This window comes from Telmatherina bonti (assembly GCF_933228915.1).
Source record: "Telmatherina bonti genome assembly, chromosome: 22".
Taxonomy (NCBI): Eukaryota; Metazoa; Chordata; class Actinopteri; order Atheriniformes; family Telmatherinidae; genus Telmatherina; species Telmatherina bonti.
Window position 1 is genome coordinate 32,976,986 of NC_136631.1, and position 20,720 is coordinate 32,997,705.

Consider the following 20,720-nt stretch of genomic DNA (forward strand, 5'->3'; position numbering starts at 1 on the left):
GCTCTCGGACTGCACTGGAACTGTAAGTCAGACACCCTCACAAACACAGACACATTGATTGCTTAGTGGTTGCCATGAGGAACATTTATAGAGTCTTCAATAGTCTGAATGATCTTCTTGGCTACATAGTGCCTTATACCAGGGGTGCCCAAGTCCAGTCCTCGAGATCTACCATCCTGCAACCTTTATATGCAACCCCCGTCCAGCACAGCTGAGTCAAATAGCTGCATTCCTCTTCTGCATGTCATTCAGCTCTGCAGAGGCCTGATAACGAGCCACTTATTTGATTCAGGTGTGTTGGAGAAGGGTTGCACCTAAAAACGGCAGGATGGTAGCTCTTGAGGACCGGACATGGGAACCCATGCCTTATACCAACCAAGTCAAGGTGATGGTACACCACCTGTGGGAGACAGAGATTTGGACAACTCATAACTCCTGGTGGAACTGCTTCATAAGTGGAAGCATGGTAAGCAGAGTTGGAGCACTTGCATGAGGTAACACTGCCAGGTGCTACACCAGCCTCATCCTGGACCAATCCAACTGCATACGAGACATTCGTTTGCTCTGTAATACCTCTGAGCAGGCATATGGATCAAAGGCTATCTATCTAAGGGGAGAGAGTCCAGAGGGAGAAATTGAGGTCGCCTTCCTTGCTGCTCAATCTCGTGTTGTCCCCTAGGAGCAGCAATCTATCCCGGCTGTGCACTGCTTTAACTGGTGGCGAGCTCTACAGGGTTATTAGCGCCAAGTTAACCCTTCCCATTCACCACTGCACTTTGTGGTCTGACTCGACCACCATCTTGACCTGGTTGGGATCAGACTGCTGCAGATACAAGGTTTTTTTGGGCACTCAGGTGGCAGAAATACAAGAGCTGAAGGAAGGTACCACATGGAGGTATGTACCCTTTTGAGACAATCTAACAGATGACAACACCCATGCCCTTACCCTCCAAGACATCAGTCAAGGCAGTAGATGGAGAGATGGGCCTGCATTCTATAAACTAGCTTGGAGAGATTGATCTGCCACTTCCACCCCAGAGTGATTCTGAAGGTGAGCTGAAAAGACATGTCATTGATCTAACCATGTCTAATTCTACTATTCCAGATCCACTACAGTTTTAGACATGATAGTTTTTTTGAGGCCACATCAATTTTATTTGACCACATTTTATTCACAAAAATATATTATCAATTAAAAATTAAGTTCTTTGAGTATGATTTCAATTTATTCATAAAGTCAAAGAGAATAACACACAGATTTTGCTGAGCTAGGGTAGCACAATGTTTTCTAGTATTCTTAGAGGCCAAAAATTGGTATTAAATATTGATTGATTTATTCAATGACTGAGTTAATTTGAAGGTAATGGCAAATTAAAAAAAAAACAAAAATAGAAATAAAACAAATGACAAAATAAGAAAAAAGCTCAAAAAGAAATGAGTGGAAGCATCATATTAAGATAAAAAATAATCCTGGGCATTGTTTAACTAATTCATGTTATGCCTCACACCCTTTGCCTTTTATTTTTGTTGTAATATTTTATTTATTTGTTTGTACACATTTTTATGGATTCTTGTATGTATTTAAAATTGTGGTATTACACTACCAGTATTGTTTAGTTGTATTTTGTCTTTTTTGTTCAATTGTATATTAAAGGGGGAAAAAAATTATGTGAAGCAATATTTATTTTTCTAATTTAATATAACAATAATCATCTTCATTCATTCATTTTCCTAACCACTTAAACCAATTCAGGATCGCAGGGAAGCTGGAGCCTATCCCAGCGATGATGATGATAATAAATATTTTAATGACAATCAGGCTATACTTTGTATAGCTCGGACCCTAATAATAATAATAAGATGAAGAAATTTTATTATAATTTACATTAACATATTTATTTTAAATATTTTTATTATATGATTACAACAATATATGATTATTATTAGGGTCAGAGCTATACGAAGTATAGTCCTAGTGGTGATAATTTTTTTTAATTTTTTTATTCATTATAAATATTATTATTCTTCAAAATAATAATCAATCCCTGCAACACAATGTAACGGCCCTTCTCCACGTGGTGTCGCTGCTGCACTGCGCCTGCGCACATGAGCGCAGCTTCCTAACCAACGTAAGACCTGACAGGATATTTAAAGTTCTGCCACAAATGATTAAAATCTCTGGGAGACTCTGCTGGTCGGTGGCAACCTAAACCCACGTGTAACGCACCCCGTTGCGCGTGACTTTCTGCTGCAGAAGAGACCCTACTGTCCGTGTTGTAGGGGTGTGTGTCTCTGTCATAGACTGCATATAAAGAGTCTTCTGGGGTCCGGGAATAGACTGTAGGTCCGGGTCATGATGGTTATGAGGCTCCAGAGGTGGATTTCTTTCAGTAAACTCGCGGCTGGGTCCCTCTCTGCGCCTGCGCCGTCCTCCGCGAGGCAGCAGCACGTGCTGCGTCGCTTCGATCAGTCTGTTGCTGTCATGGCAGAAGAGGCGAAGAAACTGGCCGCTTACGCAGCGGTGGATAACCACGTACAGGTACAGCGAACCCGGTGCATCTGTTGACTAAACATTTAACTGTTTACAGCCTGCTGGGTTTTAGTTAAAATGTATTTAGCTTAAAAACAGCAGCAAAGTTAGCTTTAATGCATTGTGAGCCCAGCTCTTACTGTTCTGTTATCTAACTTCACACGGTTTTTAGGCGACTTAGCTTGGTCTTATGCAGGCATGTCCTCATATATAAGCCAACTTTATTCTGTATTAAAGGCTAAATATACAACTGCTTTTATTAGGTGCCAGTAAACAGAAATGGATAAGCTAACATGGTGTGCAGCCTGTGATTAAACACTAGAGCTTATAGAGTTTTCATATGTAACTAAATGTGTAAATATATTTAACATTTCTACTCATAACACAGCTTTAAGTCGTTTATCTGCATCATGTTATCTTATTTTGTTCTCAACTTGCCTTTTTAAGGAGGCTTTTGTGAGAAAAACCGCCACAATTTGCATGATGTGCGTCCCACCCAGGGCCGGATTAAAAGTGCAGAGGCCCCTGGGCCCAGAGTGTTCCAGGGGCCCCCCTTACCCAGCGCAACACTGTGAAATGACATTCATAACATCTCTCAGCCAGTGGTACCAATAGCAATACACTAGTGTAACTATCTGGCTTTTGTGTACATTTTGTTTCATGTCCAGACTGCTGGTATATATCCTACATGGGCCTTAAGGGGGGCCCCCCACATGGGCGTGGGCCCCTGGGCCCATAATGCCCATGGGATAATCCGGCCTTGATCCCACCCACATGGTAGAGATGTTTTACTGATACTTTGAGAGCTGCTGTGAAATGTAACGTAACTATGACGTTTTCTTCCTGTGTTTTGTAGAACAACCAGGTGGTTGGAGTGGGGAGTGGGTCGACCATTGTGTATGCTGTTGACAGATTAGGTAAGTGAAAACATCAGCTGGATACATCTCCAATACTCACAACACTGCATGTCTGAGAAATTACATTTTTAAAGTCCTGCAGTTCTTGTGATTTTTGTCAGGAAATGAGAATTATTGGTAACAGTTTGCTTTATTATATGTAAACTTCAAGGTATGTATGGTATACTAAGCAAAACCAGGGTTTGTGCAACATAGATTTTTCAGCAATGGAGCTTCAAGCTTCTTGAAAAACCTTTCAAAGCTCTTATTTGAATGGCTGCCTTTTGTTGTCCTCTATCAAAATGATCCCACTGAGCTTCACCCGTGTTGAGGTGTGTTTTGGTGAGGATTCCTCCTCCTATCAGTCCTCTCGCCACTGTTTTTCAGTCCAGTTGTTTTGTCGTGTGGCATACCTCAGCCTTTTCTAACCATTTCCCTCCCTGAATAATGGCTTCTTGGCAGCCACCTTTCCATGGAGATCATTTCTGAAGAAGCTTAAGTGATCAGATGAATCATTTGAAGGTCCAGATGCATCTTCCAGGTCCCGTGTTGGATCTCTTTTGGTTTATGTCCCATTTTTTCAAGGACATCATTTTCAGATCCAGTTCCTCTGCTTCAGATCATTTCTTTAAGCCTGTAATTCCTCCACTTAAACTAGTTGTATCAATATTTTAAGGACCGGGTCCAAACCATGCTAGGAGATGCCAAATTTCCCTCCACTGGACATCACCTTGTGGGTGTGAAAATGCCATTATCAATCAAACTATTTGGTATTTTTCATGTATGCAGCTTAAGAAATGGGAGAAAATTTAGTCTATTTTCTACAAGTTTCTGATAAAAGTGCCTAAAGATACCATTTAAAACAGTTTCTTTGCGAAGTTGTGTGTTATATATTGACAACCCTGTTTTTATTGTATCCCTGTCTGAGCCATGTTGTGTTGAGTGGCTTTAACGAAAACATTTTAAGCAGAAGAACTAAACTGGACATGAGCCAAAGGAATATATTGAAGGAGCTTCAGAGAAAGCTGGAAAACTGTTGATCAGAGACGACTTAAAAAGATTAGAATAAAGTTTGGCTGCTCAGAAGCAAAGTCTAGAGAAATGAGGGATTACTCAAGACTTCTACGCAGGACTGTTTGGACAGAAATGTCACCACAGGAAGCGGAATGAAGCTCACCGCTCTTTGTTTGGTGCTATAGTAAGAGGTGATAATGATGATCAATTGTTCCCGTTTCATAGTGCACATTCCTCTGTGATTACTTGCTGAACAGACAGGACAAAAGCAGCATTGATTATCTCCCTGTCCTGAACAATGCTTGTGTTCTTTGTTGCAGCTGAGAGAGTCCGACAAGAAAAGCTCAACGTTGTGTGTGTTCCCACCTCCTTCCAGGTGAGTTTGAGGCCTGAAAACCCGTCCTCCCATTAAATGTTCGGATGTGTTTGAACATTATTCCCACCTTATTGGTGCTGTCTCCTTTTTCTCTGCCAGGCCCGTCAGCTGATCCTGCAGCATGGCCTCACGCTGTCGGATCTGGACAGGCACCCAGAGGTACGGCGAGCTCGTCACACATCAGTCTGAGAGCCGTAGCGATGGGAAAATGCTGCAGTATGCTGCGACTCAACCTGTCGGATTAAACTGAAGCAGGACGACGGCGGCTGCTGTGAGATGCAGGGAATTTTTGGTTTGACTTGTCTGTGTGTTGTGTTGCAGCTGGACGTGGCGATTGATGGAGCGGATGAGGTGGACGCAGAGCTGACGCTGATAAAAGGTGGAGGGTGAGTCCAGATCAGCTCAGACTGGTTTGTTTTACCTGATTTCTCTCCTTTTTATTTCACATCACGATTCCTTTGTTTTGCAGCGGCTGCCTGACTCAGGAGAAGATCATAGCTGGTTGTGCCAAACATTTTGTGGTCATTGCAGACTACAGGTGTGTGTACGCTTGTTTACCTGGAGTTGGCTGAAAGAGTGGCAGCATTTTCACCTACAGAGAAGATTTGATTCCTTGTGTTTCCTCCCAGAAAGGACTCTAAAGCTTTGGGCCAACAGTGGAAGAAGGGGGTTCCTATTGAAGTCATCCCTATGGCGTACGTTCCCGTCTCCAGGACGATCGCTCGGCGTTTTGGAGGAGAGGCCAACTTACGGATGGCAGTCAGCAAAGCTGTGAGTGTTCATGCTGGTTCTTGCTTTGGGCTTGTTTCAGCTCTCTTGTGTCAGAATTTAGGGGGGGGGGGTTTAATTTTTTTTTTTTTTTTTTTTTTTTTTTTTTTTTGGGTCTGTTTTAAGGTTTCAGTCGCAAATGACTTCAGCCAGCTACCCAGCAGGCGTCTTTATTCCTAAACACTTCGAAGTAAATCTAGTTTGCATGAAGTTTTTTTTAAACTGAAGACATGAATGTGAGACAGCTTCCACTGATTGTTTGGGCTTCACTGCAAAAACTGAAATCTAAGTAAGATTAAAAATCTTTGAGTACACATGCTTTTTTTTTTTTTTTTAGTTTTTATCCCATAGAATTCTTCTTGTTTTTAAGAGGATTTTTACCAAATTTTCTTGTTCTGTTGGCAGATAATTTCTTATTTTAAGCAACATTTACCTAATTTTTGTACATTTTTAAGGCTGAGTTTTTGCAGTGTGTGTAAAAAATACAAGCAGGATGACATGAGATGGTTTTACACTCATCTGAAGTGTTGTAAATCTCACATTTGACCACACGGACCGCAGACTGAAATTCCCACATTTGATTTAAAAATAGATGTTTTGATCAGTGATGTGTGGAAGTCAGCAGAGCGTTCAGAGCATCACAGACCAGCTGCTTTCTGACTGCAAGGAGCCTGAAACTTTATACACACACCGCTCACATACATTAAGGTATATTCAGGTTTTTAATGTTTAAATTACCTTAAAATCCACTATAACCTTTACATGTTAACTTAATTTGACTTTTTTTCTTCTTAAATTCACACTTTTCCACATGTTCAGTGTTTCATGTATTTATTGCACAACAAGCTTTTCTCTGAGAAGTTTAACAATAAAACCTGAACCATGAATGGACCTTAGGGTTCAGTGACGGCTTGTATGTAAACGGCTGTCTTCATCTTCCTGTCCGCACTCTGACACCATCAGACCAATAAGACCTAAATTCCATAGTTATGCTCGACACAGAAGACATTGGACATTTTCGTCTGTCCTCTACTCAAGTAACTTGGTCCATTTTTGGGGGTTTTAAAAGCACTTAATGCAGGAAATGGAGCAAAACCACCAGAAACTGCAGTGTTGAGCAATGCATCTAACATGCAACCAGTAAAAGAAACAAACCAGAGAAGAAGTGGAACAAAAGGAGGAAGAAGCAGAAGAACATGAGAAACTGTAGAGGTAGTGGGAGGTTATGAAGTAACGATTTTTGAGTGTTTTGTTGCAAACAACTTTCCAGCGGTGCGTTCCTGCCACCAGCCGGCGTTGAAACAGACGTCAAAGCACAGAAGTGAACTCTGAACTCAGCGCTGCTCCCTAGTGGAGGAGCTGACAACAGCAATGGCAACTTAAAGATGCACGATAGTATGAAGGTGGCTACATATGACAACTTCTGACACTGATGTAGTTTCTGTACATAGTGGAGCAAAAATATTAGTTACACGCATAAACGGATTCATGCCGTCGCAGTAAACCAGGCGACTTGCATCTTTTTGGTTCAGTCTTTAACACTTCTGTTACTTTAACATCGAGCTAAGTTGTGTATTTTTGGCTTTCAGGGTCCCGTCGTCACTGACAACAGCAACTTCATCCTAGACTGGAAGTTTGAGCACGCTCAGAACTGGAAGGAAGTCAACACTGCCATCAAGATGATTCCTGGTGAGGATGATTGGTGTAAAAACTGTTGATGTGTGATGATGCAGCTCTGACTGCGTGTTCATCTGCCGTTAAGGCGTGGTGGAGACGGGGCTCTTCGTCAGCATGGCTGAGCGTGCGTACTTCGGGATGGAAGACGGAAGCGTGCAGGTCCGTGACTCTCCAGTCAACTGATGACTTCATCATCATCATCATCGCCTTCGTCCCTCGTCTTCTGAACAACCTCGTTTATCCCACAAGTGCTGAAGTTCTGATCTACACTGAAACCGAAGCAGGGACATTTTACCCATTGTGAAATAAGTTGCAAACCGAGCCCCTCTTGATCTTTCTCATCCAGCTGCCGGTGCTTCTACGAGTTTTAAAGTGCCTGATGAGGAAAATCAAGTCGTGCTGGAAATGTTGGGATCCAGCGGTTTGACAGCAGACCTGTGGTGAAACGCTGCAGAATGACGCCACAGTGTGCCTTATGACTGCTTTTATCCCTCACACTGTCCAAGTTTAAATCTCAGACTGACGGAAAAAATCCTCAATTAAATAGCTAAATTTTATTGACTAAATAAAAGAATCTGATTATAAAATATAATTAATAAAAATATAATAATAAAAGAATTAATCTGAGAGATCTATGTAAACTAAATTAATTTAAACATGTGTAAGGTTCACATAAATATGGACTTTTCTCTCCCAAGTTCACCAAAACAGTATGCTGAAAACCTGCAACACTAAAAGGAGCGCGCCATAGCAAAGGGTGATGATCTGTTCTCTGCATCTGAAGACACGTCGGCCAATCAGAAAGCTGACAAAACAGTAAGTTACTGTGGAAAGTCCAAAAGTAAATGCAGCATAAAACGGCAGAACCTTTAAATGACCCACAACTGTAGCTATAAAGAGTCTTGGTGACGTTTGCAGTGAATATTGTGATGCAAGCCAAAAACTTGTTTTACTTCCCCAAACCTGCATTTGCATGTACATGAGGTGGAAGCATATTTTAAAAAGAAATTGTCCATAAAATCTGTGGACAGGGTCAAAGGAAGTACCGCCATTCCTGGAAGTAAATCTGAAAACGGCTTGATGGTCGAGGTTGCCTTAAACCACGTTAGCAGTGCAGCATGGAAAGTGGGCTCAATTATCTCCACTGGACACCAGAAAAGGCATCTGTTTGCTGCGAGTCGGTGATCAGGTTTCCTGCTCTAAATGAAGACAGTTTGGGAAATGTTTGATTTCCTCTCATTTCCCACGGCTCTGCATGTGGTGTTACACTTGTCATTCAGTCTTGTTGTTTGTCATAAAACAAGAGGGAGAAAAATGATGTGTACTGAAATGCATGCACTTTGTTTCCACTGTGTTGCTTCTTTCTGTGCCTGTGAGTCACTCGCATGATGGTTATTTACTGCAAACACAAGCTGTCTCCTCACAGAAAGTCTTGTGCCATAATCTTCCTTATTGGAAAGGTAACAATGACCATGAATATTTTCACCCATTTAAATGTGTCAATTAATTCTTGTCTGTTGGTCCCTTATGGTGATTGTCTGTCGTAGCACGCTGAAGCAATATATGGTCTAAACTTTCAATCTTTTTAAATTGGCAAAGGAATGAGAAACATAAACAGGCTCGGTATGCCAGGTTACTGTTGTTGGCTGCAGCATCCATCAGCTGTTGGATGATGTCGGCTCACAGTGCCTTATAATGATTTAATTTTACAAATGAATGTTTTTATTTGGGGGGGGGATTTTTACACAAACAAATATTTTTGCTTTGTCTACATGCTGCTGTCAGGTATGTGCAGGGGGATTTCATTCATCGCCTAAGTGGACTGAAGACAAAGTAAAACTTGCTTCAGTTGAGAATTGTCTTAACAGCATGGTCCATAAACAAAACAAATTGCACAAGATGTTGGATATTTCTTTTTTTTGCACCAGCCTTTCATTTATTCCCTTCACCACTTGACTGTGAATATGATCTTCCTGTTAAAGGTACTGTTTTCATTGTCAATAAATACAGGACCAAAATGAGGACAGCTAGCCTGTGTTTTATTTCTCATGAATTCTTGCAATTTAATTCTTGTTCATTCTTGTCTACAACATTGTGTTTGAGCATATTTAGCAGTCATAGCTTTGGAAAACTGAACATTTATTTACTATTTACTTTGCTTTAATTTATGTATAGATATACTAGTCCGCTAATAAAATAATTCTGCTGCCTTTGCAGATGTCACATGAAATGAAGTGAAAAATACTTTATTAATCCCCAAAGGGAAATTCAATATTGTAGTATATAATTATATCACATTTGTAGGTTTTTAAAATTGCTTAATAATCTAAATACCTTTATGCAGTCCTCATCTTTGGCCGCAAGGAGGCAACAGAAATGCAGCAACTTAACTCCAAGGGGGCTTTTTGCAAGCGCAGCAAACATGGACAATGACCTCATATGCACTTCCAAAAGCACAACAGATTTATGCCAGAAGTTGAGTGACTTTACTGTACATGTAAAAAATAAATTAAGTTTTATTTGTATAAAATTAGACAACTCGTGACCAGGAACAGGAACTGTAATTGTGATCTACGCTGAAGCCACGTTGATGTTTTCATGTCGGCTGGTCTTGACGACTACGGTTGAATGACACTTAAAGTAGCCAATCAAACGTTTCTATTTCACTGTCAGCGGGCTGCAGTTGGCCAATAGCGTTGCTAGTTTTCAGAACGGCCTCTCTCATTGGTCGGATGTGAAATCAACAGGAATCGCCACCGGGGATTTTTTTTTTCCTTTTTTTTTTTTTGAGTCACCCTTGCCAGTGCGCCTGCGCCTCTATGACAGACAGCAGATCGGCCAATCGCGTCAAATGTTTGGGGGGCTGGAACGTTCTGAACCCACCTCTTTGAGTGACAGACAGCTAACCCAATCACGTTCTGCTTAGTGTACGCGGAAATGTGATTGATAGCAAAGGATGCAATGAGAAATGGTTGTAATAAATTTTAATAAATTTACCGCTTTTACCTTCCAATCCCAGTGTAGAAACAAGGCGGGATTGAGCGTTACCAAGGCAAGTCTAAATCCAGTATAAAGGGAATAACATGGTGTCCCAAAGGCTGTTTATGTTTACTTAAAGAACATATTGAACGGGGCGGCTTTTCAGGTTGCAGCGAAGTTTTTCTATGTCGTTTCAGTTCATTTTGCACTTTAACTTTGTTTTATGTTCAGATTTACAAGGCCATTGGCATGTAAATCTCATATTTCACTAATGTGCCAGTCTTACAAATGGAAAGGGGGCTTCAGTTTGGAAACGTGAGCATTTCCCTGGTGCTCCTGCTGTTGCTGAAAGCGCTCATAGGATTCGGGACTTCGCAAGCTCCGGGCTCCAGCGTCGGGAGGGAGCCGCAGTCCAGCCGGGGTTCACGCTCTTCCTCCGCGGATGATGCTTCCAGAGGCATGGAGCGCAGCTTGGAGAATATAGGCGCCCCGGTGGCTGGAGCTGATGTTACCGTGGAGGACGATGACAATGGGTCGACAGGTGAGGCTGACGAACCGTACGAAGAAAGCAACGGGAACGTGCGATCTACAAGGTAAGTCAAAATGAAAATAATAAAAAACAGTGCAGGGTCCGAGCTGGACTCGCCTTATTGAATTGTGAAACATTTAAAATGACACATACTCGAACACAAAACACTTTTGTTTTTTTGTTTGTAGCTAAAAGAAACAAATCTTTTAAATGTCTAGTTTTTGACACGTATTGAGTATCCTTCCGCGCGGCGGAAAGTTACTGTACACTAAGTTGCTGTAGATGCAGGTGTTTTTATTCCACTGAGTTATAAATCATGATTTTTCTTGGAAATTTCGATCGCTATACTAATATCACTTTGATAAACCTTTGTGGGATTAAATGTACAGAGATGACAGCGGGCTGTCAGGACAAAAGACCGGGGAAATGCAGTGGTTTATGTCAAATGTATCTTCGTGTCCGATAATGGGCATATACAACTTTGTCAAAAGTTTGAATGGAAAAGTGAACAAAAATGGAAAGAGCTGTCTGTTTTTAGTCCTTATATCAAATTATTTGATTGAGTTTTTCTTCGTTGATGAAATTGCAACAGTGTTGTGGACCTGCTGGTCAAGCTTGGCATGTCGTGGCAAAGCACTCCTCAGATCGGCGACCAGAAAGTTTGTACGAGGCGTGATTAAAAGTTTCTCCTCTAGCAGGCTGAGAAATCTCTCCTTTTTTACCATGAGAAACATCCCAAAACGACCTGTATTTGACCTGTGTGGGTTTATTGGAACATCTATTGATACAGTAACCTGCTAGAAGTACAGTTAATCATCCTTGCACCCTAATCTGATGCTTATTAAAGCTAAAAGTTAAAAATCTGGACATATAACTGCTTTGTTTTACAGTATGAGGCACAGTTTCACTTTGAATTAGTGTTTCTCTGAATGGAAACCTTCCTTCCCACCTGACAACAGAGCCAACATCCTCCCTGCTTACTGTCACAGTCTGTTTACGGATTTATCTACTTAACTGGGACTTTATCTGTCTGTGGGGCTTTAAACTTGTTGGAAAGTTGCTCTGATGGATGACTCTAATGAAGACCCTAGTTTTAAATACAAGAATAAAACTAAAAACAGCACACCGACCACCTCTGCTGCCCCCGCCTACAGTGAGATGCAGCACACTATTGATATGGTCTTCCTTGGTAAACAGCAGGTTTGACGCCCACCTTTAGGTATTTGGTGCAGTGTTCTCCACGTTTCTCCTTCTCTGTTACTTGTTTTTACCCTGACCATTACAGATATATCGTCTTTAATCATGACTATTTCATTTCTTTTGGCTTGGCATATGGTGAGCCTTGCTGAATTATTCTCTGTGTAGTATCCTAAACATCCTGTCAGTTTTTCAGCCGGGAGCTGAAGTGGTAAAACTGAAAACCTTGTCAGAGTCGAAGCTTTTGAAGGTTTCTGACCTCAATGCTTCTAGCTTCTGCTACATATTCTTGCTGGTTAAAAATGCACAAGTTTTTTTTTTTTTTTCCCTCATCTTCTTTTGACTTTTTTTTTTTTTTTCTATTTAAATCTTGGGGTTCACTTTAAAGTTTCCTTATAACCCTGCGATGCATTTTATATGAGCTCTGCTGGTCTCTCCTGCCACGCAGACCCGGCTTCATCACAGCGGGGAGCCAGCACATGCTGATCAGTCGGTCCCATGAAGCTCAAATCAGGAAGAAGGTGTAGTTGTAGTTTTAATATATTTAACTTATTTTAAATAAAGAGGGCAAAGGGGGGGGTGGTGACAGCAGAATAAGCACATGTTCCTGCTTTTCGTCCACATTTGATAATCAAACGGGACGTAATAAATGGAGTTTGCTCAGAGAATAGCTGCCTGGTCTTCGACCGGTCACCTCACTTGCTGCTGAAACACTCCCGAGCGTTGGTCCTGGTGGTGGTCACACCCTGCCTCTCCACATCCCTGCACCGCCCCCACCCCTCGCAGTCTGTTTCACACATTCATGAAGTTGCTGTTGTTTGTAAGGTGGCTGCGGAGGAATGAAGATGTCTGAAACTACAAGTCAAAACAACACGAGGAAGATCACAGCATCTCTCTGTGCACATTTTATTCTCTTTGTCTCTCGCTCCTGGGTTTTAGTGTCTCTTATCTCACCCCTTGCTGCTTCCCAGATGTTCTCACACACACACGCATTGCTTTTTAATGGCACCCCTTGAGTATACATACAGTATAAATAGACTATAGCACGTACAGGAGCTCTGCTTCCACCTGTCTGCTTTAGATGTGTCTCAAGAAATGTTTTTCTTTAAATAAGAATGTGGGGAGATTTAGCTGCTTTCTCAGAAATGAACTCATTTTAAGCAGGTTGCTTTTATTTTCTTTCATGTTTCAAGGCATCCAACATAACGTAAACCTGGAAGTGAAACAAACCTGATTCTGGCTTCTTAATGACCCTTTTCGTCAGAGAGCATTAGTTTTAGTGTCACGTGGCACTTTTTTCCTGCTGGAGGAACCCATTTGTTTACAGCATCCCTACTTCAGCATCTCTGATCTCATGTTTTATGTTTGTTTTCACAGCAGATTCACGAACTCAAACACTCCTAAAAATGACATCGGCATTTTCAACTTTCTGTCATTTGAAGAAGTTTTTTTTCTTCCCTCCTGCATCTTGTCGTCCATAAATATTCTAGTTTGCTTTGATCGGGGCGTCAGATTGTGACGAGCCAACGCTGTGGTGTCGTCTGACAGCTGCCACCTTTTCATGTCGGGAACCACACTCTGGAGATTCGGCATTACACCTGTCTCGCCTCACCCGTACGTGTGTGTGTGTGTGTGTGTGTGTGTGTGTGTGTGTGTGTGTGTGTGTGTGTGTGTGTGTGTGTGTGTGTGTGTGTGTGTGTGTGTGTGTGTGAATGATGCATGCTGCAGCGGCGCTGCCAGGTTTGACGCTTCGGCTTGAGCAAGCGCTCCGCTGGGCTCTGGAGCGCCTTGGGGACCACTTGCAGGTGAGAGGAGAGAGGACAGTAGCATTGTTTGAACTTTCTACCGCCCCTCCTTTCACATCCCCACCCCTCCTCAGGGCTTCGGAGCTGCAACAGCTCTTCTGGGCCGCCTTGTTTGCAGGCCATCTTCCACCAGCTGACTGCTTAGCAACAGCCAATCGGCCAGGCTGGGCGACTTACCGGCCAATTGCAATGGAAAGATGGGTCGCTTCTCAGAATTGAAGTTGGCCGCATGGGTCTGGTTACAGTACGATAATGGATTAAGTGAAGACTTTACTTTTTTTTTTTTCTTTCTCTTGTGCAGGAGTCTGCTTTGTGTAACCAGGGAAGATTTAGTGTTTTATTAATAGACACTGGCCTCAAAATAACAGGTCAAAATGGAGATGGTTGAACTCCTTCTGGGAAGTCTCATAAATGTCGTTGGAAAGGTTTGTCAGCATCAGTAGAAGTTTCCTCATGCAGCTGTTTTTACCTGAAGTGATCATTTGGGATTTATTTAGCCGGAAAAAACCCAGTCTTCATGATGTAACTGTGAAAGAAACATGGTGTTTCTAACACGGTTATCAGTGGGAGTGGGATTTATTAGGTCAGTGGCTATTTTGGTGCGTCTGGCAGTACTGCAGTATGGGTGGGGCAGAGGCAGAAAGGTGCGATTCTCCGGGATGGAGAGAAAGAAGAAGAAGGAGGAGGATGAAAACACAAGAGTCGGCGCTGATGGTTCGCAGGACCACGCTGTCTTGTTTTCACTCTCACCGACTCATCACTGCTTAGCAACAACCAATCAGATGGTCGCATCGGAGCTGCTTCTCGGCCAATGAGGCGCCGGGAGCGTGGCGCCACAGAGTTTGGATTTTACCACGTGTTGAGGAGGGGAAACGAGGGTGATGTGAAAGCTTCTGATGGTGTGTTTTTCATGCTGCTGCTAGTTTCTTTTTTTTTTTTATTCGAACCGCACCCTTTGCTCTCTGCTGACACTGATGGATGCAAGGTCGATTGTTTTAAAGTCCACAGAGGACGGTTATATAAATTATATAAACCCCCCCCCCCCCCCCCATTAAATTAAGCAGTGCTTAACTATGAGGATGTTATGTCATCAAGTGTTCATATTGGATGTTTTTGAACATAAAAAGCTGAACTCTGATTTAGTTTTATTCTCTTTTGTGGCATTTTTAACCCCATTTTGGTTCGTTGTTGGCCTCTGTTTCAGTGCAGCTGGTACTTCTGGGTGCGGCCGGCTCAGAGCTGCGTCCATACCTTTCTCCCCACGTGCTCCCCATGCGCTTGTATTTTCGCTGTGGACGCTGGGCTGAGCGGCAGCTGCGCGGCAGCAGAACTCCACACTCCAGCATGCAGCCAGGCTGCTTGCTGTTGCATGGTTACAGGCTGCGCTGCCCTGCCAGTGGCTCCTGCTCCGCGGAGCCGCCCACCCATTGGCTCAGCCGAGCAGGAAAGCTGCGTTTCCATTGGCTGCTGGGGGAAAGCGGCAGGCTGCTGGGATTGGCCGGGCTCGGAAGCTGGCGCTCCTTGGAGACTCGGCCTGTGTAAACATCCTGGTTGTTTCTTTCAATGGAGCGTGTTTACCAGCAGCTCAGTTTTCTGCCGGTGTGTGTGTGTGTGTGCAGACCGAGGCTGAGCGTCTCAGAGGAGCAGAGTCTGGTGAGAGCGAGGCTAATTGGCTCCCCACTCCACCATGACGCTTTGTGATTTAAGAAGCACTCGGCACCATTATGACACTTTGACAGCGTTACAGACGAGGACGCTAACAACCCACAGTCTTTCTTTCTCTCTCGCTTCCTATTCAAATGTCTTCTTCAGCGTCTCCGCATCTGTCACGGTCGGCGGCGGCCCCACAGGCTACATGTCGTCCCTCTGGTGCCGAGCAGCGCTGCAGCATCTCAGGGCTCAGACGTGGTAAATAAATCGCCTGGAGTTGTAAACCATGCAGTAGGGCTGTTTGTTTTTCAGCTTTTATTTAAAGCCACCCCCCCTTTCATTTCTCCTTTTTTCCCCACAGCTATCATGATACTAAGTTTCAGAATTAAGCCCCCCCCCCCCCCCCCCCCCCTCCCTCCACCACCACATCGTCTCATCCCTTATCTGGAGTACAAAGAGCCAACAAAGGCTTTTGATCGCCTCTCACAGTGAAAGCTCTTGCTTAACCTCTTACAGAGTCTGAAGATGAACTCGATGCTCTCGGTGACTTTTACCTCACTTTTACATTCACAGTATGACTTGTGAAAGGGGAGGGGGGGGGGTGGAGCCTGCCAAGTGAAGGCCGCTGTTACTTCCACCCTCTCAGAGAGCCGACTGCTTAGCAACAACCAATCAGCCTAATATTTTTGGCAGGGTCTCGCAACCAATTGAGAAGGTGAAAGCAGGCTGTGTTTTTATTGGTGGCTGGGAGGAAAAACATTGTTTTTCTGAGCGGCCGACACTTCAGGCTGATGATGCTCAGAGCAGATTTGGGAAGTTAATCTTGGCTTTGATGGGGCTGAAAGAAGCGGCACCCCCCCCCCCCCCCCCCCCCTTTAATTGTTTAGTGATCCTATTTGCATTTCTGCAGACCTGGAGCTCTCTGTAAATGTGTCTGACTCCAGTAAAACATGCAAGAAATGTTGCCGAAATTGATTCGCACCCTTTAGAAATAATCAATTTAAGACTTTAACATCGGAGTTGAACATTTTCCGTCCCTTTCATTACTGAGCTGTGCTCACTAGTTGTAATCAATAAGGTATTGCAGCCAGTCGATACCTCTCACCGTCTCTGAAAGATGGAAATCACTTTTTTTCTGCTTTTCTTTCCTGTGAGCATGCTCAGAAATGTCACACTTTGTTGTACCTCAGCAACTTCTGAGCTGCTCCACAGGGAAGCAGTTAAACCCCCCCCCCCCCCCCCCCCCCCCCCCCCCCTCCTCCCATGTGTCCCAGTCGAGGGAAACTACTCCCATCCCAGCTGGATGGATGTGAACCAGTGTGTACTCGACAGGCCCTTACTGGTTAAATAAAGCTAAAAGCCCAGTTGACAGCCCCTCCTCCAGACAGATACAAATCAATAGCGGTGGATGTGGCTGCTGCTGGAGCGCGGGGGATGATTGACAAGCGATGCGGCAGGAAGTTAGTCGACGGGTGGGGCTGGATGTCTTCATTCATTTAGGTCCAGACTGTTGGTAGAAGAAACGGGAGAGGAGCGAGCTGACGGCAGATAATGCTGTGTGAGCACATAAACAGCTACGAAATCTATCTGGAGAATTTCCCACTTAGTAGAAAACTCCTTCACCGACAAAAACACTTAATTCAAGTAGAAAAGAAGAGGAAGGGGGGGGGGGATCCATTGCTTCAGTAATATTTAAAATCTTTTCTCTGGGGTGAGGTGTACTGGTGCTGGTGGAAATCCTCAGATCGTATATCATGCAAAGCAAACACTTCCACCCCCTGCGTCCCCCCCCCCCAAAAAAGAAAAAAAAAACTCTGCTGCAGCTGCTCTTTGTGCCTCTGAATGAAATGTGTGTAAAACAGGCTCATTGAGTTTCTGCATTATTTTTGGCTTTTAAAATGGTGAAATAAGGTTGTTGTTTGTTTGGGTTTTTTTTCTTTTTGGTTGGTTTGTTTTTCTGAACATCGCTCATTTTTTTAAAACAAGATGTTTTTTTTTTTTAAATTTTATTTTTTATTATTTTTTATTTTATTTTATTTCATTTATTTAATTCTGACATCCAGATTTGATGTTTGTTTTTATAATACAACAATACAACATTTTGTAAATCATCACTTTCTGAGGAGATGAAGACACAAGTTTATGGGACAAAAACATTGTCAATAACTTAAGTTGTTGTGTTGGAAGTAAACATTGTTCATTGGGTCGTTGCTATGGTAATGCCTTTGTCTGAGATGCCCCCCTCGACCTGCAGACTTTCACAGTGAAATAATCTGTCTTGCTGTGTTTTAGAGGTGGTAAATCACCATTATTGATCACAATAGAAAATATAGATTTATTGAATTCTTCTAGTCCATTAAATCAGGTTTTTACCCATTCTGGACTTAGTCAAACAAAGTGGACCTCTTTAAATATCATGTTTCTGTCATGGGCAGAGGCGTGAAAATGAAGAAAACTCACTTAATGTAACGGCTGATAAAACTTCTGTGTACTAATTCTGGGTTAAAATCATTAAATTGAGTTGTATCAGATTTAATTAATTAACCCAGTGACCCAGTCTGGCGTGGCGTACTGGTGCCGGACGAGATCTTGCCGTAGATTCACAGATAAAAGGTTTCACTTCTGCCCAGAATCGGCTTCTCTCTCCAAAAGCCTGGTAATAACTTTGTTTCTGGACACCTGATTATAAAAAATATAAATGTGAGGCATTTTGAGGAGAACAAAGTTGTTAAACAGGCTCAATTTTCAGCACAGTTTCTTCACTATGTTGGTAAAACTACATTCCTATTTAATGTACACCTGTGCAGGCGCTTTGTTTGATTCATTCTCACTGATTCCACTTTAATCTCTGAACCATAAACTAACTTTATTCTTCTTATTTTAACTATTTAAACATCATATTTAGCTATGTATGCAACAAGTTTTTTTTTCATTCAGATAGGAAAGTTACTGTATTGCTTGATACAACTCAGAAATGTGTCTAATAAGTCTGTTAATTCAACAAAAGCCGCCAAAACGTTGATCTAAATCTATCAGATCAGCTTTATAACAACTTAAATCAGCTGTAAGCTTCAGGGAAGTAAACAGCACAGCCAGTCATATTCAGCCCAGTTTAACCAAAATATGTTATGAAGCAGTGGAACAGCAGTCGAGTCAATCGTTGTTCTTCTTGGCATACAGCTCATCCACCATGTTAACGTTATCTGTCGATGTGATGGACCGCACAGAATGTGGTCAGGCTTTTATAAAACTCTTTGATCAATATGGCTAGCCAACTATCTGACAGGATGGGGTTTGTTGTGGCCCAGATGTGCTGTCAACCTCTGCTAAAGGCCGCTCTGATCGTAGAACAAGAGCAGACTCCAGAGGAGAAGCAACACCTGCACCGCTCCTTGCTGTTTAAGTGTCCCAGCTGTGACCGCATTAAACTAAAAACTCCTGAGACGACTGCGTTTAAGGAGACGTAGAAAGCAAGGCCGTGTCGTCAGCGCTGGTACTTAAAGCCGCAGAAAGACCGTGCAAACCTCATGTCTTGTGTTTTGTTTGCAGGTCCCTTGTGATCATCAGTACCCTGGATGGGCGGATCTCTGCTCTGGATCCTCACAACCAGGGCAGGAAGCAGTGGGACCTGGATGTTGGCTCAGGGTGCTTGGTGTCCTCCAGCCTCAGCAAACCTGAGGTACAGCAAAACATTTCTTTTGTTGTCAGCCATCAGAACAGGAGAAAGAGAAATGACTTCTTTTAGCAAATTGGAAATAATTCACTTAATTTCACATTGTAGCTGAAGAAAATGGCAGATTGGTGTCTTATAGGGCTGTGACCATATGCTTTGATACTGATTCGGTTCAATTCCAATATTTTGGGTGCCAATTAAATTTATATTGTGATTCTCACAATTCTTTGATATTGCTCATTTTTGTTGATTAAAAACAAAATAAATGTGTGAAACTTTTTTGCTCGTCTTTTTTTATTTTTTTATTATTTCAATGAGGAAAAAACAACGCAGCAGCCAGATCATCATTCTGCTGCTATAACGTCCAAGAAGAACACAAGTAAAAAGATCAATAAAAATGACAAAAATGTTATAATGGATTATTTTTGTTTGGGGAAAAAAAAAAAAGATTTTTAAAATTGTGAAGCAAAAAAAAAAAATCTCTATTTTCAATTTTTCTGTTCAATTTTCCCACCTTTAGTGTCTAAAGACAGACATCACGTTAACCCTTTATAGGGTACTCAATGAAATCCTTGAAATTAGAAATTTTAACCAAAAATGTCCTTCTGGGCAACTAATCGGATTTTAATCTCAGTACGATCTGGGTTTCCAACGATGATAAAAATAAAAGGGTGTGATTATTTTTCTCTCTGCAGTTTCCTCTCCTGCTGTCTTCAGCTGCTAATCGAGCGTCTCTGGCGTTGCAGCGCTGTGCTGTAAACTCCTCCCACAGCCGCTTTGCTTTCATTCAGACACTGTCGCCAACTTGGAGACTTTCTCGCTAAATCTGGAGACTTTTTTTGTTAAAAGCGACAAATGCAGCAGCTTTTACTGGAGTTATTAGAGACTTTTCTGGTGTTTTGGCGACTGACTTGAAGGCACATATTGTTCTGCAGTTACTGTAAGGAAGGAGCAGCGGGAGCCTCTCCCGTCCTAAAGCACTCCCAGGCGGCCAGTCTCAGTCGGCTCCGGCTGCAGGTCCATGTAGAATAACTGCAGTAGGTTGTGGAAGTTCACCTAAACATAGTTTATACCATTGTCAGTGACAACTGGCTGCATTAATTTTGCATAAAAGCACACGTAGTTCGGCGAGTTAAACACTGTAATATCCCTCCGTTACGGGGCGTTACCATAGCAACACGTTAACCAGCTGGTTCAGATCAGCCGTCTTTTAACAGGTGAATGAGAGAAACGCGCTGCAGCCTGACAGCGGTTGTTTGGTCATAAAACGTACATCCAGGCCAACGTAAAATAGTTCCTGTATAAGCGGTAAAAAGAGGTTTAAACAACTGGGAACTGTGGATTTAGACGGTTATAATGTGCGACACGGAGTCTAGAACACCACGACTTGCAGCGTTGTTTAAAAATACTGGATATTTGTGTTAAATAATCGGGATCTCAATTGCAGTCAAAATAATTTTGTCATAATCGAGCAGCCCTACATCTGGTATGTACCAAGAACTCTGTTCTGTTGTTACATTAACAAAAAAAAAAAGTTTTATGCTAAATATAAAGAAAATAAAATGAACAAAATGGTCACTTGCCCCATAAAGAGTTAAAACACATTTTTTCAGGTTATTATTAATC

The 20,720-nt window shown here is 42.5% G+C and overlaps 2 protein-coding genes across 2 annotated transcripts in view; both read left to right on the plus strand.

Moving 5' to 3' along the window:
- Window positions 1–2,344: 2,344 nt before the first annotated feature.
- Window positions 2,345–9,268, plus strand: rpia (ribose 5-phosphate isomerase A (ribose 5-phosphate epimerase)). The gene is made up of 9 exons (XM_079262288.1): window positions 2,345–2,539; window positions 3,387–3,447; window positions 4,761–4,816; window positions 4,916–4,975; window positions 5,138–5,202; window positions 5,286–5,354; window positions 5,446–5,587; window positions 7,174–7,273; window positions 7,347–9,268. Exons 1-9 carry the CDS (start codon window positions 2,354–2,356, stop codon window positions 7,442–7,444), a joined length of 837 nt encoding a protein of 278 aa, XP_079118414.1. The 5' UTR covers window positions 2,345–2,353; the 3' UTR covers window positions 7,445–9,268.
- A 1,426-nt stretch (window positions 9,269–10,694) lies between these two features.
- The window catches only part of eif2ak3 (eukaryotic translation initiation factor 2-alpha kinase 3), a 31,024-nt gene continuing 20,998 nt past the window's right edge, over window positions 10,695–20,720 (plus strand). The window contains exons 1-2 of the mRNA XM_079262278.1: window positions 10,695–10,833; window positions 18,971–19,100. Coding sequence (XP_079118404.1) covers window positions 10,700–10,833; window positions 18,971–19,100 — 264 coding nt within the window. The 5' untranslated portion in view covers window positions 10,695–10,699. The remainder of the gene's footprint in view (window positions 10,834–18,970; window positions 19,101–20,720) is intronic.

Bases quoted from the DNA above. Each gene is read 5' to 3' on its own strand.
- rpia (XM_079262288.1), top strand. From the start codon at position 2,354: ATGATGGTTATGAGGCTCCAGAGGTGGATTTCTTTCAGTAAACTCGCG. The intron at 5,355-5,445 runs GTGTGTGTACGC...GTTTCCTCCCAG, and splicing joins GTGGTCATTGCAGACTACAG to AAAGGACTCTAAAGCTTTGG. The intron at 5,588-7,173 runs GTGAGTGTTCAT...TTTGGCTTTCAG, and splicing joins GGATGGCAGTCAGCAAAGCT to GGTCCCGTCGTCACTGACAA.